The 26,113-nt window shown below is 40.4% G+C and overlaps 1 protein-coding gene across 2 annotated transcripts; it reads left to right on the top strand.

Annotated features, from left to right (window-relative positions):
• Positions 1-3,599: 3,599 nt before the first annotated feature.
• Positions 3,600-16,683, top strand: CREG1 (cellular repressor of E1A stimulated genes 1). Of its 2 annotated transcripts, XM_020810567.3 has the most exons (4): positions 3,605-3,947; positions 11,908-12,027; positions 13,690-13,877; positions 15,456-16,683. In XM_020810567.3, coding segments are annotated over exons 1-4 (576 nt in total). In that variant the 5' UTR covers positions 3,605-3,680; the 3' UTR covers positions 15,457-16,683. The 2 variants fall into 2 exon arrangements, with proteins under 2 accessions (XP_072850084.2, XP_020666226.3); XM_072993983.2 differs by lacking the exon at positions 15,456-16,683 and having other exon boundaries at positions 3,600-3,947; positions 13,690-13,878.
• The last annotated feature ends 9,430 nt before the right edge of the window (positions 16,684-26,113 follow it).

Raw genomic sequence — 26,113 nt, 5'->3', positions numbered from 1 at the left:
ATTTGCCTTTTAAGTAGCTTGTGAAGCTATATCTTGCAGCATTGACAGTGAAATTGGCTCATTTTTAAAAAAACTGAAATTGGCCTCCTAACTATTTTTGAATTCTTTTTATTGTTGTTACTTCCACATATTTTTAGTAGCCCCTGGTTCTTCTGATGTTACTACTCCTGTTTAGAGCATTTAAATATGACCTATGTGAGTATGCACGTAGTTAGCTGGCTGGATAGCTCAGTGAGTTAGGTATCTAGCTGCAGAGCCAGAGGTTGGCAGTTCAATTGGTCACTGTGCCTCCAGGGAAAAGAGGCAGCTTACGTAGCTTTGGGCAAGCTACATAGTCCCAGGATGCCCCCAAAAGAACAGAATGGTAAACCAATTTCTACCCAGAAAACTCTGGAAAGTCAGAATTGACTTGACAGCTGCTGCTGCAATTTACTGACATCTTCATTTATCTCTTCCTTAACAGCAATGGCCCAAATCCTATTTGGTTACTCCATGCATGCAACTATACTTGCATGAGTGCTTGGACTTCTTCCAAGCTTGTGCAAGATGGAATCTAAAACCTCCTTATGCAGACACAAGCCCCATTAGCTGCAGCAAGGTGAGAAAGATGGAAATCCTTCAGGGCAATATATTCTGTGATCACAAACAGAATAGTCAGGATAGTGTCCTGATGTACACAGCTCAATCACTCAAGCCCTATTCAGTCATTAAAGAATCAAGCATCAGCAATACGATTAGAGAGGAGCACCTACCCTTGTCCACATGAGTAATGGTTCAGAAAAGAAAAGGCTCCTGCTTGCATGCAGGCTCTACATCGAAGCAAGAATCCAGGGTTCTTGCTCACATGGGGAGCCTACATCTCAGCAAGAATCTCTCATCTTTAGACTTATGGTAGCTCAAATGGAGAAAGTAATGATGGAAGGCTGAGACTAAGTGCTCTCCTCTATCCATGTTGACATGGATAGAGGATGACTGAACAGGACTTTAGCTTTTAAGTTCTATGTTTTGTTAATATATCTTTCATTAAACATGTATAAAGATAAAGCTATAATCCAATATAATCAATTATACTAATTCTTTAAGCCATCTTTTTTACAAGGTGCCCCCAATTTTACATAAAGGCTGATGGGGTCTTATAAGTCTCCTACTCCAACCCTCAATTCAATGTAAGGATTCCAGAACAGCATCAAGCCCAACACAAGGCATTCTCACCTCTACTTGAAGACTTCCAGTGAGGGACAAAAGACTGGTATCCTACCAGGCAATTGGTATCTTTGCTGAACTGTTCTTATCCTTATAAAGTGTTCAAATGTATATTCAGCCTCCTTTTACTGAAACCCTTACAGTCAAGTTCTGTGCTCTAAGGCAAAAAAGAAGCCTTTTCCTTCTCTCATACAACAGCCCTCCGGAAACCTGAAGAATGTTATCATGTTTGTATCCATATACCCCTCAGTTTTTCTCAGCCGAGCTAAACAATCATAATTTATTGACCATTAGTCAGATAGGTGGTAAAGAAAGTGAATGAACAAATACATTTTAAAAATATAGTAGTTACTATTTGCAGCTTTTAGAAGTATTTATAAAAACTGCAGTGACAAGCACCCTCTAATTTCCCCCGATATTCAAATCAGCAAAATCATGTTGCATAACTTTGCACCCAGCATAACCTAAATGAGACACCAAAAACATTTAATGTGCTTGCTGGTCCTTGACTGTATACAGTTATCCAATCCATTTAATGTGCACTGATTAAAAGCTTCTTTTCCCCATTTTAGGTTCAAAGATTCCCTATGACACCCGGATGTTTTTAGGGGCCTTGAGACCTGGGGATGGGTGGGGAGCCTTTAAAAGTTAAAAAAAAAATCTATGCCAGATTATTGCTGCTGCAATCTGGACTGCCACCACCAATCCTAACAAGAATATATCAAGAGATATGGAAAACAAAACAATAGCTCACTGTGGTGTCCGCCCAGATCATGAATATTAATATTCTATCTACATGGACCAAAGAGACTGCTGGAGAGGCAGAGCCACGAGATCTAAGAGTCTCTGCAGGAGAAGGAGGAGATGAGATTGAGAGTTTTAAATTGGAGGACTGGTGGTTTTGGAGTTTGGGGTGGAGAGAGATAGTTGGCAGTTGAGAGTGGATGAAGCAGGATGTTTTGTTAAGAGTTAAAGATATTGATTGTACCTTCATCACCTATAATAATACTGTAAACAACTTCTATTTGGTTTTTAAAATGACACATTGCCTGGACCTCTATTATTAATAATACATAATGCTGATGTAAATCAACTGGTGGCAGCAACACAACAGGTAGCTTGTGCCCTTCGCTTGGTGAAACAACCAAGGGACAGGCAGGGAACGTGACACTCAGACTGGAAATGCTGGATATACATCCCAGTTTCTAAGAAAAGAGATGCCAAGGAGTGCAGTAACTATACAGTAGTTTGTTTTCAACTGCTGTACACTCCCTTGTACCACAGTTCAAAACAAAGCTTTTAATATAGCACTCCTTGGCATCTCCTTTCTTGGGGAGTCAACTTGAGCTGGCTGAATAGCTCAGCAAGTTAGGTATCTGGAGTTCAATTCCCCACTGTGCTTCAAGGGAGAAGAGCTAACCTGTAAAACCTTGGGCATGCTGCATGGTTCCAGGATGCCCCCAGAAGAACATGGTGAACCACTTCTGAGTACTCTCTATGTAGAACACTGAAAAGGGTTGCCATGTTGGCATGGGCTTGAAAGTACACAATTATCAATATATGCTGCCTTGTCTCCCTTTATGGGAAGAAAAGCAGAATATAAATAAACTAAATAAATAAACAAACATAGACCATTGCATTAGTTTCCCATGAAAGCAAAGTGGTGCTCAAGATGTTGTGACCAATACGTTTATATGGAGCGGGAAATGCTTGATACCCAAGTTGGAATCCGGTACATTGGAAGTGATTTTACAACATATAACAGCAATGATCTTCTATCCCTTTTGCCAGTAAAAAAAATCTTGAAATGAATTTGTCGTTGTGAAGATTGTACTGAAGTGTCATTTCACTTCGATCTCGTTTCCCAAGACCGAAATTGCAAAAACTCTTGCTATAACTTTTCCAGCCACATTCAATACTGTATTAGGCTTGTGGAGAAGCAATCAATCCCCAGTGTGTTGAGCGTACTCCTCCTCTTAACCAGGGAGCTTCCCCTACCCACAGCTTGGACCAAACAACCTGAACGGCTTGCTCTACATGAGGCTACTTTTAGCCCTAAATCCAGCTACGCAAGACTATGTGTCCTCTGCGCCGCCAGTATCGTCCTTCCGCCCTAACCTTCCACCAATCCCACTGGCGAAGTTCAAGGGATCGTACTATTGGCAGAAAGCCTTACGAGCCCACACCCTCACGGCGTTTCTCCCGCCATTAGCTATCTCTCATTGGTAAATATGTAATAAACCCTACTCGCTAGTGGCTGAAATGTGCGAGGGCCCGCCCTCCAGTTTATTTTTCGTGAAGTTTACTTCCCTTCTCCGGCTCAAGCAAATCGAAGGGTTTTCATTGGCTGCGGCTTGAGGAAAGGGGAGGAGCGCGGGGCGTGGCCCACCTAATTGGGTGGATGCCCTCCCTCCTTCCCCCCCCACATACCCCTGGTTTCAGTGCAGGGTTGCGAAAGGTCCCCGAGGGCGCGCGTCATGTGGCCGCTGGTGTTTGGGTTGTTGGTGGGCGTCGCGGGGCGCGTGGAGATCCCCCCACATGAAGACGTGGCACGCGTGGCTCGCTTCGTGGTGCACTCCTCTGACTGGGGCGCGCTGGCTACGCTCTCGGCGCAAGAGCCGCCGATGCGGGGCCAGCCCTTCGCCAACGTCTTCTCCGTCAGCGACGGGCCGGTGGGCTCCAGAGGCAGCGGGGTGCCCTACATGTACCTGACGGCGCTGGAGATCTCTGTGCAGGACTTGCAGGTGAGCGGGTGGCTCTCCGGGAGGGGCGAGCGGCGCCCAGGCTGTTCCGGCATCCCTGGGGAAGTTTTGCAGTTGAAAGATTTGAACCTGGTCCTTTACGTTTAAGCCCAAATGGGATGTTACGTTGGAGAAATGTGAATAAGGCATGATGTGTTTGCAATTTACATTTTTAGCGTAATATGCATTACCCAGGGAATGTTAGTTTTTAAGTAGTCTGAAAGTATGTAAATAGACAGTTTTTTGAAACTCGGGTAGGGATGGATGGGGAAATCTGGTGTGAACGAATAGAATAGGGATGGATATCTTGATTTGTTTTGTCCCGCTGTGTTAAATGGGACAGCTCAATTATTTTTCTTTTGCTGCAAGATAACTAGGGTTTGTTCTGTTATTCTCCAAGAGAATTCGCCTGTTTGCAAGACTGATATAAATATATTATTTCTGTAAATGTGACATGTTTAAAACTGCTGCTTTGCTGCACGTATTCTTAAAGGAAGAAGCATTGAATGGGTTGTTTGCATCTTTCAGAGATTCACTTTATGTATGTCCTTAACTTCACAAAGTAAAGGGAAAAGATAATAGAGACGTTTTGTGCAAATGGCACAAACCAGAATGAGAAAAAAAGAACTTGTTCCCTTCACTTTGTGCTGGGGATGAGATCTTGTGTATAGGGATACTTGAGAATCCTCAAACAAGACATTAGTGAAAGTGGAGATAATTTATCCCTTTCCCCATGTTGTTTTTCCAATTCAAATCACAAAAACACCCTACTGAAGCTCCTGCTTATCTTATAGGGCAAAACATGTAGCCTATCATTTGTTGTTGTTTAGTTGTGTCTGACTCTTTGTGACCCTATGGACCAGAGCACGCCAGGCCCTCCTATCTTCCACTGCCTCCCGGAGTTGTGTCAAATTCATTTTGGTAGCTTCGATGACACTGTCCATCCATCTCGTCCTCTGTCGTCCCCTTCTCCTCTTGCCTTCACACTTTCCTAACATCAAGGTCTTTTCCAAGGAGTCTTCTCTTCTCATGAGATGGCCAAAGTATTGGAGCCTCAGCTTCAAGATCTGTCCTTCTAGTGAGCACTGAGGGTTGATTTCTTTCAGAATGGATAGGTTTGTTCTCCTTGCAGTCCTTGTAGCCTACCATATATACAGTGGTGCCTCGCTTAACGAGTGCACCGTATAACGATGAATTCGCATAGCGATCTGTTTTTTGGGATCACTAATGCGAAGGCATACCGACGGTCGCAATGGGCAAAACTCGCATTGCGAAGATCGGGGGAACAGCTGATCGGCGGTTCCAAAATGGCCATCGGACGACCCAAAATGGCTGCGTGCAGCGTTTTCACGCCCTGCCCTCACTTACAGAGGGCGTGAAAATGGCTGCCGCTATGGAGGAACATCGCTGAATGGTGAATTTTGTGCCCATTTGGGTTTCCCCGTTCCGTTTAGCGATGTTTCCCCATAGCGAAGGTTAATCCAGAACAGATTAACCTCGCTATGCGGGGCACCACTGTATATAGTATCTGAATGTTTTACCCTGTAGAATAAATAGCACCTTCTGGGACCAGTTCTTTAAGGGATGGAGTTTAAAACCCCGTGAAACGTCACAATATGATGAATATATTGGGGAAATGTTTCTTCTTAATGTTTTTCTATTCCAGTGCACATGCAGCCCACAGAAAACCTTGTCATGAAGTCTGTTGTACATCCGTCACAAAACCAATAAAGAAGACTTTTGCATTCTTAGTACTTTATACAATCTTGAAAAATGCCGTTTTCTATTTTCGTGGAAAGGCTGCTATACAGTTACATCCAAGCTTAATTGTTTCCAGCCCTACGATACTACTTTGTTAATTTCCCAACAAATGTCTTTTGAGATAAGACTGAGCTAAACTGAATCCAACCTGATTGCTTTTGGAATTATGTGAGATGCTCTCAGGATTGCCAATTTTTATATTGAAGTACAGGGAGTGGAATCTTAACAATCAAGTGACAAGCAATTAACCAAGCAACCAGGGACAAGCAGGCACAATCCAGTGCTAGCATGAATAATAATGATTTGCTAGCAAAAAAAGAAGTGATGTTCATTATAGGGAATGAGTTCTGGCAATGAAGACAAGATTGCATTCAGTTACTATGACTGACTCATTGTTAATGAAATGCTAATGATAGTCAAAGTTCCACCAATATTTCATCCTCTTTTAAGCTGCCACAAATGGATTCCCAAATAGCAAATATATTTGCAGGACAGGTAATATATATAAATGGTACAGTCCCTGAGGGAAAAATGTAACCAGGAAAGAGTCTCTTTTCATGTACAGTACTATCACAGGCAGGAGTTTCAAGGTATGTGTAGGGTTTCTCTTCATCAGTAATGCTGTGCATGAAAATTTGCTAAGAGCCAGTGTAGTGACTGTTGAATAGGACTCAAAAGACCTGGATTCAAATCCACATTGGGTTGTGAAAACTCAGTGGTAAATCCACCTCTTCTGTGTCTCAGATACTTCAGTAGCCCTATTGGGGTCACTGTACAAACTCATGTACAAACTCATACATAGTTGGTACAAAGGAGATAAACTTTTGAACAGACTGCAGTGAGATGGCAGTGTATAATAAGTTTCAGACTACAATCCTCCCTTCACACTAGATGTCCCATAGTGACAATAATGCAAGCTTCTCTACCACTGTTTTCCTATGTTTTTCTAATTAATGTATACAAAATGAAATTGTGCATGCTTTGCATCTCTTGTGCCTTCCATTCAATTGGCGTTCTCACAGTCATCCACATTCCATCATCAACCACAATGACATTCAGTGAGTAACAGTTTATTGAGAGGAGAAAAAGGCAAAGATCTTGAAATCTTTTTTTAAACTGAGAAACAATTCTAAAGCTCCTAATCTGAGTGTACTGCAACTGCAGACCTGAGCCTACTGGAAAGGACATTTGTCAGAATTAATATAGGAAAGAGTATCTTCACACAGAAGGCAGAACTTCAGCAGATGCATTCTCCCACACTTGAGTATGATACCTTCTTAGCAAATGGGACTTGCCAGAAGGATTCACAGTTCCTCAGGGCCACATGAATGGGCAGTTTCACTCAGGTGCCTCTGTAGAGTAGGATTGGAGCATAAGTATGTTGGTCAAAATCCAGTTGTAGTGATGGATTGTGTACACTTATCTTTCCAGCCTTGAAGTGTAAGTCTTTTGGTATTGGTAGGAGCTCATAATAGCGAGCTGCACTTACTGCCAAATTCCAAACTTCAGGAATGTAGTTTTAAAATACACACATCTACAAATAAAACATATTTTTCTAACATGAAATTAATGTGCTGTAATAATCCCACAAAAAGGGTCCATCACTGGACATAACATCATATACTTCAACCAAGATTAAGTGCTGTATCTACATATCCTTAGGTGTTTGTAATTCCATTTTGCTTTGAGTTTATTGCTCTAAGGTTGTTGTCATGTATGCTTTCAAGTACATATATCCCATTAGCTGCACAGGAAATAATGATCTAATTACACTGCAACGTGACATAATTTGATTGAAGTTATTATGGACAAAAACATTTCTAATCTCTTATTCTGACCTTCATGGAGCTGCAGATTCCCTGCCCTTCTAAAGAATGCAGGAAGTTAATGACAGCCTTAACCTGCATGTAAATAGAGGTTTTGTTCATCTTGTGAAAGCCTTCATACTACTTGGGAGATCAGCTAATATTTCTGCAGTGTCAAAAAACTGAGGAGCAAATAGGCAGAGCTGACTGCAGTTCTTGAGATATTAAAATATGTGCAGGCTTCTGTGATTGTGAGATGTCTTCATCCAGCAGCTTGCTACAAAAAGCAGGGTTGGAGGGGGCAGGGACTAACTTGAGAATTATGTCATCTTGTCCATGTAGTGTTGAAAATAATACCTGCTGAGGAGAGATCTGGAAGAGATCTCAAAATTTTACATACATTTTTGTCTTCTTTTTTGCTCTTTTGGTAGTGATTCAATGGACATTAAGACAGGGTGGATTCAATATAAGTCAAATTGATTTAAATCATGATTTAAATAAAAATGATTGTTTTGATTATTTAAATGTTTAAAAATAATTTTTAAAATTTAAATTGTGATTCAATTAGTGATTGAAATTAATTTTATTTTTAAAAAATCATTTATTTTTGTCCACTTTGCATTAGGAATGTTTGCTTTAGAGAGAAGATTGCAATTCATGATGGCATTTGCTGAGTTTTGTATTAAATTTAGTTATGCCCTTTTGTTCATAGGTTATTTGATCCAGCAGATGCATCCATTAATGGAAAAGGAAAGGATTTTTGCCAGCTTCCTCTTTCTCCTGCCAAACAACTACTCACTAAATTTTGTGGGCAGCTTAGGAATCTCTTCCCTCCCCAGTTTGTTCATGGAAATCTGCTGGATCAAATAGTCTTCCATGAATAGAACAAGAGTTTGGGGTACAATCCATGTGTTTGTGTCTAGACTCAAGTATGAGGCAGGCTATCAATAACATAATTTTTAAAGAAACATTAAATTGTAAGAGGCCCTTGTTGGCAATTTCATTTGCTCAGGCAGATTCCTTCACAGCCTATGAACAGCTTCCCATCTAACAGGAAATAATAGATCCATTTATTTCTACAGTCTGCTCATTGCAACTTTCTTTAATATTTGAAAGGAAGACACTTGGATGCAGACATCTCTAGGCTTGGCCAAGGCTAACAGTCACACACCTCCCTTGTTTTTGTACGAGGGGGTGCAGATAAGTATTGAGCCTTTCCCAGAAAAAAATTGAGCTAGGAAGCTATAAATTGCAGGGTGTATTGGCCAATTTGTCTGTATTCAATGGTGCAAAATCAGCTACTTAGGATTTTTAACTTATCTTTCATGTTGAGGTCCAAAGTGAACATGACAGCACCTCCAGAAAAGTTCAATATGAAAGAGCATAGGACCATAATCAGGTTCCTGTTTCTCAAAGGGAAAGGTGCAAAGCAGATCCATGATGAAATGTCACAAACTATGGGTGAAAGTGGCCCTTCATATGCAACAAATGTTGGGTTGTCAATTTTAAAACTGGCTATTTCGGTATTGAAAGTGAGAAACCCAGTGGAAGGCCTGTTTCTGTCTCTGTGCCTGCAAATGTGAAAGCCACCCATGACAAGATCATGGAGGACCACCGAATATCAGCCAAAAGTATTGCTATATATCTGAGAGCATCACGAGAGAGAGTTGGTGCCATTATCCACAACGACTTGGAAATGAGAAAGCTGGCAGCAAAGTGGATTCCCAAACTTTTGACAACCGAACAAAAGAGGACATGTGTGGAGTCATGGGTGGCTGTTCTGTAACATTTTTCAAGAAATGAGTCAGATTTCCTGGGCAAACTGGTAACTGGTAATGAGACATGGATCATCTGTTATGATCCTGAGACAAAGGAACAGTCTAAGGAATGGAGGCACAGGGGTTCCCCCAGGCCGAAGAAGTTTTGAATGCAAAGGTCAGTGCAGAAACAAATGGCAACAGTTTTTTGGGATGAGAAGTTCTGCTGGTGGACTACCTCCAACAGTGTTCAACCATCAATGCAAAATATTACTGTGCTTTATTGTCGAAGTTGAGGCAAAACAAGGAAAAACGTCGAGGCAAAACATCAAGGAAAAACGTCGCACTCTCCAAAGGTGTCATCCAGTTGCATGACAAAGCCTTGTCACACACCGCAAGTGAAACAATGGCAAAAACTGAAGCACTTAGGCTTTCAAGTGATGCCCCATCCACCCTATTCTCCCGACCTGGCTCCTTCTGACTATTATCAGTTCATCAAACTCAAAAATCACCTAAAGGGACAACGATTTGGGAGTGTTCTGGAGGCAACTAATGCTGCAAATGAGTGGTTACACCAGCAGTCAGAAGAATTTTATTTGCAGGGACTTAAGAAGCTGCAGGACAGATCTCTCAAGTGCATTGACTTCCTGGGGGAATATTTAGAACAGTGTGTCAGTTACAGCTTCCTAGCTCAGTTTTTTTCTGGGAAAGATTCAATACTTATCAGCACCCCCTCTTATATACATATTGATGCTGTAGAAATGAGGGGTCCCATAGGAACCTACAGGGTTCTTTTCATAATAGACATATATGTTTAGAATGAAAGAAAATAAATATGCAGTCAAGGTTTCTGAAAGATAATAGCCAAAATTCTGTAGGTTTTCATGGAGGTGCCAGGGTGCAAGTGTGCAAATAGAATCAGATTCCTCACTATACAAGTTAAATTGACACAGTACGGCAGCTATTTTAGATATAAACATTATATTTGCTGTTCTTCAGGTTTCTAGGTCTATATGCCGCTCTTTTGCTGTAGTCTTCCAAACCACAGGCAACAGTTTCTGTGGTCCAGTGAGTTTTTTAATTTCCTTGCACACTTTTTTCAAAAATGTTAGTCTTATAATAGAAGTATTGTATAACCGCCATAGTCCTCCAGGGATTGTTTCCATGCCCCCCGATGCCAAAAAAGTGTGTATAGAAACACTATGTAGATGATGGTCTAGTGGCCCCCTAGTGGCCAGTTCTAGTAATATACCTTGGAAATGTATTTTTTTGGGGGGGTTATTTAATATTTTCAGGCAGCAGATAAGTTAAATCATGAGTACCAATCCCATGGATACTGCAGTTTTATTGTATTGCCTTCCAAGGCAGTCAGTTCCATTGTCAAACAATGTCTGGCAGCAAGAAATACCTCCTGATAGCAAAATCTTCTTGCTTGCAACTTGAGCCTGTTGGTTTGGGTCCTATGCTCTGGAGGATCAGAAAACAAATTCGTCATCTACATGACAACCCTTCAGCTATTTGAACACTGTAATCATGTTACCTCATAATCTTCAGGCTAAACATATCTGATGCCTTTATCATTTCCTCATAGGACTTGTTTTGTTTTGTTGCTTGATTTCATTCCTTTTCAATACATCAGTGATTCAGCACTTGGATGTGAATTTGAACATCTCAGAATGAATTTATTTCCCTACTGTTATCATTTTTCGCAACCAGTAACAACCTAAAGAAACCTTTCAACTTCATGCTGTATCTCAAATTCTAATGTGGTTCCACTGACCGCTTCATTGTGCTTATTCAGTAATTTATTTCTCCTCACTAAGGGGAACAAATATCACAAAAAGTGCAGTGGTGTCTTATCTCTTGCAATACAGAACACAGCTGTATAGTCTCCCATCATGTGGAGACATGTACTTGCAGATAACGCTAAGTAACCATGAGACAGCATTTTTACATAGTAATATGACTTGTTTTCTACTTTCAGTGCCTTGGGTTGATATTTTACAGATAGGAAATGCTGACTGTTTATTTCATACTTCAGGCATGTGCTTCTGACATTTTATTCCTCTTCGTCCCACTGAAAAATAAATCTGAAGGAATTTCCCAAGAGGGCACTGAACGTATACTTTAGGGCTTATAAAGGGGAGAAAAGACCAGTTCCAACATTGTGTGAGTCTTACAACTTGATTATATGAGAAGGGCTTTTGAATTGCAAAGAAAATTTGTTTTTTACCCACTTTCATCTCCTGATAAATACACTGACTGAAATCCTATTGCTTAGTATAGTATGTTATGTTAGAGTAGACCCACTGAATCAGCTGTGATTGGGTGAGTCATCTCTGTAAGAACTATTGATTCTAACAAGCCTATTTTGATTGCACCATGCTATGCTAAAGTAAGTCACAACTAGAGTAGACCCATTTGAATCAGTGGAACATATGGAGGAGGACTCACCAAATCATGGCTGATTAATAGGCCTACTGTAGTGCAACTTACTATGCCAAGCAACAGGATTTAGGCCATTATTGTCTTACTATGTAGTAACACTGGCATTGGGAGCCATATGAACATGTTTCATATGCCATCATGTTCAGTTAGTGTGGAAAATTTATGACATCCATTTTGGCAATTGTATTTCAGATGAACGCGAATGCATCGTTAACTTTGTCCCTAGCACAGACATCTTATTGCAAGAAGAAAGGGTATGATCCTCAAAGTCCTTTGTGTGCCCACATAATCTTCTCTGGAGTAGTTGAGAAGGTAAGCCATAATATTTAATATTTAAAATTATGAAGAATACGACACACAGGCTGGCCAGTAGGTTTCATCTCAGTTGTAATCTAGATTTTGGAAGTATTTTTTCCTTATTACATATTTGGCTGGTGGGAAATTAGTAGGAGTTTAGAAACCTGGTGCAGATGACCAGTACAGATGTAAAGTTAGGGTACTTAGGTTTGTTTGTTTTTTGCTTGGCTTTGTTGATCATGGTAAAGAGCTGCAGATGAGTTGCAGCATAAATTTCTTACTGCCTAAATTTACTCATTTTTCTGGATTAGTCCTCATTTTTCTGAGTTAGTTCGTTTGCTGTTCCAAATGGCACATCTTCTTTCTATCCAGGGTAATGATTAATTTAGTTAAGTTGGAAGTGACTCCTTCCTACAGTAGGCCTTTTTGGTGGTGGTGAGTTCTTTTTGAAAATTTTCTTTTCAAAATAACTCAGTTGAACATCTGACTGCATGGGTTTTACACTACATTGCATGCTTAGTTTTAAAGATGCTAGAAAACGTCCTGGCCTAAATTCAGTTGCTAGTGCCAAGTAGAGTAGATTCATTGAATCAAGTACAGTGGTACCTCGCTAAACGATGACCCCACTAAGCAACGAATCCGCATAATGATGACTTTTTGCGATCGCTATAGCAATTCGCAACACAGTCATTCCTATAGGGGTTTTTCATTGGACGTCAATTAGGTCCGTGCTTCGCAAACCGTTTGTTCGCAAGACGACAATTTTTTCGGCTCGCAGAATGGCTGCCCTGTGTTTTCCGGACCCATGCTTTGCATTTTTACAGCTGATCAGCGCTCGCAAAATGGCTTCCCTATTTTCCCCATTGGAACACATTAAATCGGGTTTCAGTGCATTCCAACGGGGAAAGGGTTTTCGCATGATGACAATTTCGCTAAAAAGCAATTTTCACGGGACGGATTATCGTCATGCGGGGCACCACTGTACTGAATATAAGTCCACATCCAACTGGTTCAGTAGGTCTACTTTAATTGAGACTAAGAATTGAATTTAAACCTTTGTTTTGATGCTTCATTTCAGGATATTCGGATTCAATATGTAATTTTAAATCAAAATATTCTTCATTCAGGATATTTAAATTTGAACAGTTGATATAAAAATTCAAGTTATTGCAAAGGAGGTAGTATCTGTTAGTTACCACGTAGTAAGATAATGGCAGTAAAATCATAGATGTGTTTATTCAGAATTATGTCCCACTGGGTATGTTTATTCAGAAGTATGTTCAGTGGCATTCACTTCCAGATATATGTACAAAGGACTGCAATTTTTGTTATATCATTTCATAGATGAAAACAAATTTGTCATTGCCTTATTTTCTTAGACTGTATTAGAGTGATGACAAGAATTCGAAGAACTGCTGAGGCATATCAATGAAGGCAGTAGCGCTTTCAGCTATGTAAATAGCAACTTCCCATCTATTTGATACAAAGTGTACTTTCAAACATTGTTAATTATTTTGCAAGTTTGGAAAGAAAACAAAGTCAACAGTTCAGTTGGCCTTGATCTCCTGTGTGCATTGTGATCAGCTTACTTTCTCCCATTGTAAGAGAACTTTCAGACAAACAGAAAATACTATGGTTAACTAATCTGTATGTTAAACTACATAATTTGTTCATTAGGTTCCAAATGGTACAGAAGCAGACTTTGCAAAGACAGCGCTATTTAGTAGACATCCTGAAATGGCTACTTGGCCACCAGATCATAACTGGTTCTTTGCAAAACTCAACATCACCAATGTTTGGGTCCTGGACTACTTTGGTGGAATCAAGACTGTGACCCCAGAAGAGTATTTTAATGCTGTTCCTTAGTAAGTGTGCTTTTTAAAATATTGCCTTTGGGATTCTTGTTTTTCTCTTGCTGATGTCCTGGTGCCATAGCAGTTTTCTGAGAGAAAAAGTTTGAATTCTTTGTTCTCACCAGAATGACTCTTGAAGAGATTTGTGCTGCATCCTATTCTCTCCTGCATGTCACTGGGATAAATTGCTGCATATACATGTATATGGTCGTGCTGCTACCTTCATATTTAAGAAAAATCATGTCTTGTGAGGTTTTGTTTCCAATAAACCACTGTGTACATTATTATTAAGTATTATAATGCATTTTATAGAGTTAAAAAAGACAGGTTTCTGCTCAGGGAGCTTACAATGGAGCCTTTGACACACAGATGATGCTAAGGAAGGAGTGCAAGGAAGGACAAAGAGATAAAATCCCTGCTCCTTCAACTATATTTAAATAGGCTTGATTACAGAGGGAGAATTCTGGTTCATAACCCTAACCCAGATGTGCAAGGTGCAGGCCTGTCACTCATGCTGTTCTCAAAGGCGTACCTTCTCCCAAATGGGACAGGAAATGCCTGATGTCTTTATAGAATTTATATCTTTATAGAAACTCGAGGGTATGAAGAGAGGCCAATTTCCAATGTTCCCATTGGAACAATGGGAATTAAAGTAGTTATTTAGTTAGATTGTCTCTATTGTTTTAAAACATCATCCTAAACTTAGGTTGTATTGTCTGTTCAGGTTGGCAGCAGTTCTTCATGGCCTCAGGTGGCAGTCTTTCCTAGCTTTGCAAGCACTGAGCCTTTAACTTGAGGTACAAATGTTTGCGTCTGAGACTGTTTTCATGCAAAGTATGTGCTCTGCCCCTGAGCAGTGTTCTCTCCATGTGGGACAGAGGCTTGTAGAAAGATGAATGCAAATGTTTAGGCCTTAGTCCTGTGCTAGGGAGGGACGTGGTGGCGCTGTGGGCTAAACCGCAGAAGCCTGTGCTGCAGGGTCAGAAGACCAGCAGTCGTAACATTGAATCCACACGAGGGAGTGAGCTCCCGTTGCTTTGTCCCAGCTCCTCGCCAACCTAGCAGTTCGAAAGCATGCAAATGCAAGTAGATAAATAGGTACCACCTTAGTGGGAAGGTAAAACAGCGTTTCCTAGTCATGGTGGCCACATGACAACAGAAACTGTCTTCGGACAAACGCTGGCTCTATGGCTTGAAAACGGGATGAGCACCGCCCTCTAGAGTCAGCCATGACTGGACTAAAAAAAGTCAAGGGGAACCTTTACCTTTTACCTATGCTAGGGAACTTTGAAAGGTCTCAGAGCCAGGTCTCTCAGCCTTGCCATGGCCTGCAATATCCACTCAAACAGAAACCAGAAATAACTGAAGATACATCTAGTTTTTAAAATCCTTTATTTTCTGCACACTGCACCTTAGCTTAAAGGAAAATTGTGCAGCCTTGGGTACAGTTCTCTTCTGACAAAGTATGGGGTGGGTAGAGGTTCTCCTAGGGCCAAAAAAGTGTTTGGAGTACGGAACAGCCTTTTAGCCACTCTCATTAGAGTGCCCGAATGCCAATTTAATATATTCTTTTGTTTTTTTTCTTTATAGATAATGAAGACTTTTGGGTGCTGCGTAATATCTACCTTTTGTAATGTGAAAACATGGACACTGCTAGAACCAAAATAACATTGCACAGTAGCAAATCTGCCTATTTCCTTAAAATTCTGATGAACTGTATTCGCTTTGTGTGCTTTGTGGGAGGGGGGTGGAAAAATTAGGAACTGATGCCAAGAAAATCAGATTCTGTGGACAAAGTAGTTAGTCTGTGCAAATCTGCCGACACAGCATAATGGCTTCTGCTTGGAGACGTGGGCTTTTGAAAAACATTAACTGTCTCGACAAACTTCCGAAGCGAGAAAATGCATCATGGGCGCATATCCCTAAAATAGAGGTAGAAAAAAAATCAGAGGAAACGAAAAAGGGAAGACTAAGAGCAAATCTCAAATGACATGAAATATCCTGGAATGTCATGTAATGTACTTTTGATTCACTGATTTATGTGTAGCACCTTGGGTGATTGCTGTTGTCTGATTTGTGTTGGGTGGTTTACCTGTAATACTGATCCAGCTGGGATGTGTAGATGCACAAAGTGCTACCAGGAAGGCAATAAGGCAGTTTGGTAAAACTGCCACAGTCATGTAGAAAAATGTGAGATCGGTGTCTGGGTTTAACACCATATGAATGAGTAAGTTGTTTTGTCCATGGCTTACTTCCCTCAAGCACTTCTGGTTGTAGTCTTCAGTAGAGCTTACTTCAATAGTATAAAAAGTTGACTGAGGGGAAAAGCTTCTGGAGTACAGACTTACATCCACAGTTCCTTCATATGTTTTTCATTATTAGCTTTGCTTAAACCAGAGGTGGGTGAAATGTAGCTTGTGAGCTGCATGTGGTTCCCAAGCACTTTTTAGTGTCTCAGAGTTTTAAAAAGTAGATGTTGTGGTTTGTTGCCAAAATTTTGTGACAAACTAAATTGACCACTTACCTCAGTAAGGCTTACTGGAAGCCCTTTTTTGCATGTCTTTATTGACAGAGGAAAACCCTAATCAGCAGGGTTTTGCAAAGGTCTCCCCAGGAGTTCCTGTTCCTGAAATTTCAGGTGTTAATTCAAAGAGGCTTAAGTCTTAAATACTATTTAGAGTGCCTTAATTGTGTATCTGAAAAGCAAAAAAAAAGTTTATTCATAGACTACTGTTCCTGCTTCTATCACAGTAAAGCAAAGGTTCATGGTTTTCCAAGCTGATTTAAGATTATTGTAAATAAATGATTCCATAAGGAACCAAGTGTCATCTTTAATTAGTTTTGATTAATTTATAATTAAGCCCCAGTGGATTTGGGGAGAAAATGATGAAATACTACAGCAGTAAACTATAATAAAAAATATATATATACTAAATTCCACTCTGTGGAGTGTGTAGTCCTTAAGCAGGCCAACAAGGAAAATGGCCCTTCACTCCACAGACATTGTCTACTTTAAATGCTAGGGACTGCTGTCACATCTTATTTGGCCCTGATACCATATGACAGAATCACCATCTGTATGCCTTCTTTGTTTCTTCAATTGTAGGCTCTGAAAACTAACGTTGAACATCCCAGCCAATTCTGGTTTATGTCTGTGCTGAGATACTACAGTATCATGAGATAAAATTACCACAAAACCCACAACTGCTAATATGAAAACCACTTGGGGTTTATCAGTTGAATTAATAAACTGGTTGTACTCACATTCTGATCTTTAACCAGTTTAAGTGAGAAGAGAATTCAAAATTATGGGTGACAACTGTAACTGTTTTGCTGTCAAGTGAAGCCTCATTCATCAACATAGTTATGTGAAAATAATTTTTCATCAGCATGTGGAACCAGCTTTTGTACCTCTATAAATGACCAAAATGACATACATACTTTTTCTCTCTTGCAAAACTATGTTTGCACATGGAAAATTTAGCTTCTGGAACCATGGTTGTGTGGAATTAAGTACTTCTGGAACAAATTCTTACCTTTAATTGTTGCTGTTTAGTCATAAAGTCATGTTCGACTCTTCGTGATCCCATGGACCAGAGCACGCCAGGCCCTTCGGTCTTCCACTGCCTCCTGGAGTTTGATCAAATTCATGTTGGTAGCTTCAATGACACTATCCAACCATCTCTTTCTCTGTCATCCCTTTCTCCTCTTGCCTTCGCATTTTCCCAACAGCAGTGTCTTTTCCAGGGACTTTTCTCATGAGATGGCCAAAGTATTGGAGCCTCAGCTTCAGGATCTGTCCTTCCAGTGAGCACTCAGGGTTGATTTCCTTCAAAACGGATAGGTTTGTTCTCCTTGCAGTCCAGGGGACTCTCAAGAGTCTCCACCAGCACCACATTTCAAAAGCATCAATTTTTTGGTGTTCAGCCTTTATGGTCCAGCTCTCACTTCCATACATCACGACAGGAAAAACCATAGCTTTGACTATGCGGACCTTTGTTGGCAAGGTGATGTCTCTGCTTTTTAAGATGCTGTCTAGGTTTGTCATCACTTTCCTCCCAAGAAGCAGGTGTCTTGTAATTCCATGGCTGTTGTCACCACCTGCAGTAATCATGGAGCCCAAGAAGGTAAAATCTGTCACTGCCTCCATATCTTCCCCTTTGATTTGCCAGGAGGTGATGGGGCCAGTGGCCATGATCTTAGTTTTTTTGTTTTTGTCTTTTTGATGTCGAGCTTCAGACCGTTTTTTGCACTCTCCTCTTTCACCCTCATTAAGAGGTTCTTTAATTCCTCCTCACTTTCTGCCATTAGAGTGGTATCATCTGCACATTGGAGGTTGTTGATATTTTTTCCAGCAATCTCGATTCCGGCTTGGGATTCTTCCAGTCCAGCCTTTGGCATGATTTATTATGCATATAAGTTAAATAAGCAGGGAGACAATATACAGCCTTTCCCAATTTTGAACCAATCGGTTGTTCCATATCTAGTTCTAACTGTTGCTTCCTGTCCTACATACAGATTTCTCAGGAGATAGATAAGGTGATCAGGCACTCCCATTTCTTTAAGAACTTGCCATAGTTTGCTGTGGTCCACATAGTCGAAGGCTTTTGTGTAGTTAATGAAGCAGAATTAAATGTTTTTCTCGAACTCTCTGGCTTTCTCCATAATCCAGCGCATGTTAGCAATTTAGTCTCTAGTTCCTCTGCCCCTTCAAAATCCAGCTTGTACTTCTGAGAGTTCTCTATCCACATAGTGCTGAAGCCTACCTTGTAGGATTTTGAGCATAACGTTGCTAGCGTGTGAAATGAGTGGAACTGTATGGTAGTTGGGGCATTCTTTGGCACTGCCCTTCTTTGGGATTGGGATGTAGACTGATCTTTTCCAATCCTCTGGTCACTGTTGAGTTTTCCAAACTTGCTGGTTTATTGAGTGTAGCACCTTAACAATGTAATCTTTTAAGATTTTAAATAGTTCAACTGGAATGCCATCACCTCCACTAGCCTTGTTGTTAGCCATGCTGTCTAAGGCCCACTTGACTTCACTCTCCAGGATGTCTGGCTCAAGATCAGCAACCACGCTATCTGGGTTCTCCGGGACATCCAGATCTTTCTGGTATAATTCCTCTGTGTATTCTTGCCACCTCTTCTTGATGTCTTCTGTTTCTGTGAGATCCCTACCATTTTTGTCCTTTATCATGTCCATCTTTGCACAAAATGTTCCTTTAATATATCCATTTTTCTTGAACAGATCTCTGGTTTTTCCCTTTCTATTATTTTCCTCTATTTGCACTGTTCATTTAAGAAGGCCCTCTTGTCTCTCCTTGCTATTCTTTGGAAGTCTGCATTCAATTTTCTGTACCTTTCCCTATTTCCCTTGCATTTTGTTTTCCTTCTCTTCCCTTTGTAAAGCCTCTTTGGACAGCCACTTTGCTTTCTTGCATTTCCTTTTCTTTGGGATGGTTTTTGTTGCTGCCTCCTGTACAATGTTACGGGCCTCCGTCCAAAGTTCTTACAGCACTCTGTCCACCAAATCTAGTTCCTTAAATCTGTTCTTCACTTCCACTGTGTATTCATAAGGGATTTGGTTTAGATTATACCTGACTAGCCCACTGTTTTTTCCTACTTTCTTCAGTTTAAGCTTGAGTTTTGCTATAAGAAGCTGATGATCAGAGCCACAGTCAGCTCCAGGTTTTGTTTTTACTGACTGTACAGTGCTTCTCCATCTTTGGCTGCAGAGAATATAATCAAACTGATTTCAGTATTGCCCATCTGGTGATGTCCATGTGTAGAGTCACCTCTTATGTTGTTGGAAAAGAGTGTCTGTGATGACCAGCTTGTTCTCTTGAGAAAACTCTATTAGAACTCCAAGGACAAACTTACCTGTTCCTTTTATCTCTTGACTTCCTACTTTAGCATTCCAGTCCCCTATAATGAGAAGAACATCTTTCTTTGTTGTCAGTTCTAGAAGGTGTTGTAAGTCTTCATAAAATGGGTCAGTTTCAGTCTTCTCAGCATTGGTGGTTGGTGCATAAACTTGGATTACTGTGATGTTGAAAGATCTGCCTTGGATTTGTATTGAAATCATTCTATCATTTTTAAGATTGTATCCCAATACAGCTTTTCCCACTGTTTTGTTCACCATGAGGGCTACTCCATTTCTTCTATGGGATTCTTGCCCACAATAGTAGATATGATAATCACCTGAATTGAATTCGCCCTTTCCCGTCCATTTGATTTCACTGATGCCCAGGATGTCAATGTTTATTCTTGCCATCTCCTGTTTCTCCACACCCAGCTTCCCAAGGTTCATAGATCTTACATTCCAGGTTCCTATGCAGTATTTTTCTTTGCAGCATCGGACTTTCCTTTCACTTCCAGGTGCGTCCACAGTTGAGTGTCCTTTCGGCTTTGGCCCAACCACATCATTAGCTCTGGAGCTGTTTATACTTGTCCTCCGCTCTTGCTCAGTAGCATGTTGGACGCCTTCCAACCTGAGCGGCTCATCTTCCAGTGTCCTATCTTTTAGCCTGTTGTTTTTGTCCATGGCAAAGATACTGGAGTGGCTTGCCAGTTCCTGCTCCAGGTGGATTGCATTTAGTTGGAACTCTCCACTATGACCTGTTTGTCTTGGGTGTCCCTGCACGGCATAGCCCATAGCTTCTCTGAATTAATCAAGCCCCTTTGCCACAACAAGGCAGCAATCCGTGAAGGGGTTACCTTTAATAGGTTGCCTTTAGTAGGGCTGAGGAGTGGAGGAACATAAAGTATCTGGAGACCTGTAAAATGTTTCTATAAATTAGAAGTTAACATTTACAAAATGCTTTCTAACTCAAACTTTTTAAAGAATGACTTCCATGTTTTATTTGTGACGCTGAAATGTGGTGATAATGAAAATATTAAAATACACATATTTTTTGAAAGTAGTGTTTCCTCTACTTCCTGAGTGCTTCCAAGGGTCTTCAGTTTCTGTGCATTTTTTGTGTTCTAGCTATTTTTGGTCTACATAGATATGTTTTTTCATGGTGGTGTGACCTGGCCTAAGCTGTACAATTTAATGTTTCCCTATTTTATCCTGGAAGCTATTCAGAGTCCTGGGTTGTCTGTCCAGTGGTGATTAGGGCAGAAAAGGGCAGACTGATAAACAGAAAGTTTCCTTGTAAAGCTGGTTAGAACAGATTCACTACCTTCATGTATCAGAGTCCCCAGAAGCTGAGGTCAGTGTCTGACTGAGGAATGTGGAGTGTGAAACTTTCACCATTCTCCCTTGAATTAATGTCCCCTTGCAGTTCAGATGCCAGAATTTGTTGTGTTCCGTGTACACAAGCAAGGCGTTCAAACAGATCCTTATTAACACTGCAGTCAAGCCTCTGCTCCTGATGTGAGTTCAATCCCAATGGTAGCCAGCTCAAAGTTGACTCCGCATAAGTAAAATGAGTACCCAGTCCACTGGGGAGCAAAGTGCTTCCTGCATAATTATGTTCTAACTGCCCAGAGAGTGTTTTTACTCTATGGGGCAATATGGAAGTTGAAACAACAAGACTACTTTAAAAAGTTGCTTTCTGATGTGTTTATACTCTCCCTTTTTTGTTTGCTTCCAACTTAAATTTCTATCACTACGCAGGGGCAGATGAAACACTCAGGCATTTTCGGACCTCTTGTGGCAACACAATTTGCCTTTCCACTCTGTATGTAAATGCACACTCCATCTGTCCATAGACTCACTCAGCAAAGTCTAACCTATCTAGTCTTGGGAGGTAACATGATTTGTCCCTGCTTTAATGGTGTGTAATACATTTCCCCTCTGCTTGAGACTTAATGACAGACATTCACATACAAGGAAGAAGAGAAATTGACATGTTCCATGAGCCTATCATAATGAAGACAAAAGCTGCACTTTGCTCTTAATAACCTTACTGAGGCAAGCAGATTTTGCTCCTCTGCTTTTTCTAGGCATCGGGTTACATTTGTTGATGTGCCTTTGTGGTAAGGATTATACAGCTTCATCAGAATGAGCAAGCTGAAGTCATAAAACAACCTCGTCTCCCCATTAATACTATTTCTTTGCTCATATGTGCTTAAGTGAGGAGAAGCAGGTCTAAAAAGAGATAGTTTTGCAGTATGAATGTATAGCAGAGTGTTTGTCAAATTTTTTTCAGGATTGTAAAGTTACAGTTTACCAGAAGAGGGTGCAATATACTGTGAATAATTTTTGATCAATTACATTTTTAAGCTTTTTTCAATGATACAGTAACTTTAAACATACGGTATATATAAATTCTACACAAGAAAAGGAACAATCCATAAGACACACTTTTTCCCCACAAAACAGAAGGGTGGAAAGTCTGTGCGTCTTATGGAGCGAAGAAAACAGATTATATTTTCCTGTTTTCTTCTCCTAAAAAATTGGTGCGTCTTATGGAAAGGTGCGTCTTATGGAGCGAAAAATACGGGTAATCCTTCAGAGAATATTGAATGTTCTGGGGAATTGTCAGCCGCTGTACTCATTCACTGATAGATGTTTCTTTATCAATCAAACTAGAAATACCTTTTTCTTGCCACATGTCTGGACCATCCTGGAATCTGAGCTTCTTGGTTCTGTGAAGTGCAGTAGGTGCTTCTTAGCAACATTTCTCCATACAGACCTGCTACTTAAAAATGGAGTCAGACAGACCACTCTAGAACAACAGTCAGGCAACAGTAAGTGTAACAGGAATAAACTGCTAGTATATATGCACACAACTGTAACACATATTGTTCGCTGACTATCATTGTTAAGTTCTTAAGTGTCCCCTGAATAGGAATATAATGAACAGGTGATTATACTCCCTGCCCTGTACGAGAGCTGTCTTTTGTAGTCTTTCTTCTAGGACATGTATGCTTATGGGCATACAAGTCTATTTCTTATTCTGTTACAAAATGGGCTGTGGCAAAGCAGCATGAAGCAGGCAGCTGTGAGGTATAGGATGCACTTCAAATAACCACAATTTGTGCACAGATACAAGGAACACAGAGTACATTTTTTTCTGCCAGGAATGGCTGCAATAAAATATATAGCTGATCATCCCTATTTCTATTTGGTTTTATTATATTTTTGGGTCTACAGAGCTTAGGCAATGTGCAGGGTGGGGGTTAGATAATCCCTTTGGTATGCAGCAATTAATATCTATTTGCGAGCAATTGCTGCATTTCTAGGAGATTAGCACAGTGGAACCCAATTATAGCCAAGAGAAATTTCACTGTAAGGGGGAGACGTGCATGGTACAGCAGTAAAGCCATTTGAAGTCTGTGATTCTGTTAAATTTTCTCCAGCTAAATAATGGGTTTTTGTGCTATGGATGGCGTTTTCCTCTTTTTCAGCAAAACAAATCAGCTTTGTGTCCCACTGAGGGTTACCAACCTGCTCACTGTACAGAGAGGCTTGCTATTTAGTGCCCATTATCTTTGTGTGAGCATCTCTAAAAGTGGCTTTAAGTATTAGCTTTGATTTTGCCTCCCTGGGACTAAATATGATCATTTTTGACTAAGCATGAGCCAAGCCCTGCAGGAGACTTCTGGAGAATGCGTTCCCCCAGGTTTTACACATCTCCTCCTCCCACTTGCAGGTGACAAAGTTATTCATTTTGCCTGCCAGTCCTATTTGTATTAAGTGGCCTCAGGAGAGCCCATGCATAGACAATCGGCGTCTTCTGAGCAGCAGTTTTCTGAGTGATGATTATGGATAAGCTGTCTGCGGTAACAATACATGAGTTATTTATAACTGCAACTTTGTTCTGTTGTACGTTTGTTTTTTAGTGTTCATTTATTTCCTGTTAAAACTTCAAACCCTGTGGTTGCTGTAACTGCTAGCAAGTGCAGTATACACACATTGAAACAATGAACAGTTGAGAGGAGTTTGCTTCCTGTATCATATGAGGCAGTGTCAGAACCATCTGTGTGTATTTTCTACATGCAGTGCGGCTTCTCTTCTCTCTCTTTGGAGCAAGAGAAGATAAACTGCACATTTGCGTTTTGACCCTGTACTTTGATTTTTTTTTTTTTTACAAGTCCAGTATATCTATTATATGACTGATACAACACAATCCAATGTGCAACTTCCCTAGGAAATAAAATTCTACATTTAAAAAGTGTGGAATTTTCAGTTGTTTCAGAAAGGAACAAAGCAATGACATTTATCTTCTAGGTTATGGGTGGAGAATGATACTGAAATTAAGGTTTCAAAGTTGGATCCTCTGTCACATTTGATAGAATTTGTTCACACTTTTGATCTACCTTACAAGGTTATGCAGTCATGGAACTTAGGAATATTAATGTAGACATATGGGTACCATTTTAATTTAGCAAGGGAATACTTTTTATTTAACCATGTGTTTACAGAATTTAATTATATTAATGACAAGCTGCTTCTGTCCTTCATTGTGCTCCAGTTCTTCTGACTGCTGTGCAATGACGGCTACAGGCAGTGCCTTCTTAACTAGCAGCAATTCACTGTGAAAATTTACGCCATTGTGCTTAAGCATAAGACTGTGTTGGGTTTTCTTATCACGATATAGAAGGCCTGAGTTACCACTCCATGAGCTTAATCTGATCTGCTGGGATATCCACAGTAGCCTTCAAAAGTTCTGTGGCCACCTCCATCCTCCCTAAAGCCCTTGCCCCTCTGGAAAGAAACTGGGTGAAGATGGAGGCCTTTCGTAGCAGGGACCCAGCTTTACCCCCTTCACCAACCCTATGTGAGTGGAAAGTGAAGACTTGGCTGGTTTTTGAAGTGTGAAGTGACTTCACTCGTTTTTCCATTGTAATCCTAATAGGATTAGGATTTTAAAACAACCTGTTACCTTATTTGCAATAAGGGTTTGATTTGCTCCCATTCACTCTACTGGTAGTATTACAGCCTGAAAACTCTATCAGTGAGGAATCAAAATAGATTTGTTCCTTTCATTCCTGTGTTGTGTTGATAAAGTGAGGATGAAACTATGGCTGAACCCCTACTGTTCTGTTACTCATGGAGAAGGCAAACAGTATAAGATTCTGTCAGTTCTAGATGGCAATTAACAAGTCTCTGCTGAGGTCCTTGGAGACTCATGCCTTCTCTGGCATGGTGCATATTTGAGAATCTCAGTAGAGAGTTGTTAATTGCCGACTTGAACTGATTTTCCCATAACAAAGGAACAGGATTTCAGCATATATGTTAGAAAGTATACATTGTTAAGTGCACCATACAGAATTTTTTGAGTAGCAGTAGTGTATGTCAGAAAGAGCATGTTAAAAGGTGACATTCTGTTAGTGTTCCAGAGACATAATTCTGGCATACTTTCTAGCAAACTAAATCCATATTTACAAGACAGAACAAGCTGATTTGCAAACAATGGAGAGGCAAAAAGCTTATATTGTTGCAATCAGACCACTTTCAACATTTAATTTACTCATCCTTCAGATACACTATGTGTAATATGCAATTCAAGTTTAAAGGATAAAGTCCATGCTGAGGAGGAATCTCTTCACTACTTCAGGTGAGCCCAGCAAAAGGGAATATTCTACCCTCCCACTCTTGAATAAACTCACATCTCCAACACTCAACTTTGAAGAATGAGATAATCTATTGCTTACATGGCTCACTCTTTGGCTACTATATCCTGCTCTGAAATAGGAACAGTGAGGGATAGTTTCAGGTAGTAATCACGAACTTGTTTGGAGGGGGGGAGCAAGAAAGATTCTTCACCTAAATGGCTAGTCACTGCATTCTTCCTTTCTCACATTACAGATGGAGGAGAGAGTTCCAGATTCCTAGCAAGCAGAAGGCAAAACTGTTCCCCAATCCCCTCCATTGTAGTTGAAAAGGTGAATGCTAAACTAAAAATGCAGGTGAAGGACCAGTTTAGGGCAGGAACAGTATTTGCTTTCTATCTTGTCACTCTGAATAATTCCGCTGCAGATGCACTTTAAAAATAGTAGAAACTGTTGTTGCATAGAAACATTCAATGGAAGTTCATCATAAGATATCTGTTTGCAGAAGTATAGTCTGAATCAAAATAATTATCTTCAAATTCTTGATTTCAATAACAGATGCAATTTAAGTTTTCTGAATATACCCCGAAAAATCCACAACAACCATTTCTGAATATAGTTAAATGCCTACTATAGGGCAGGCCAAACTCAATTTAGTACAGTGGTGCCTCGCTTAGCGATCACTCTGTTGAGCGACGAAATCACTTAGCAATGGGGTTTTGGCCATCGCAAGAACAATCGCTT

The sequence above is a fragment of the Pogona vitticeps genome, chromosome 3 (assembly GCF_051106095.1).
Source record: "Pogona vitticeps strain Pit_001003342236 chromosome 3, PviZW2.1, whole genome shotgun sequence".
Lineage (NCBI taxonomy): Eukaryota > Metazoa > Chordata > Lepidosauria > Squamata > Agamidae > Pogona > Pogona vitticeps.
This window is presented reverse-complemented; position numbering and strand designations above follow the sequence as displayed.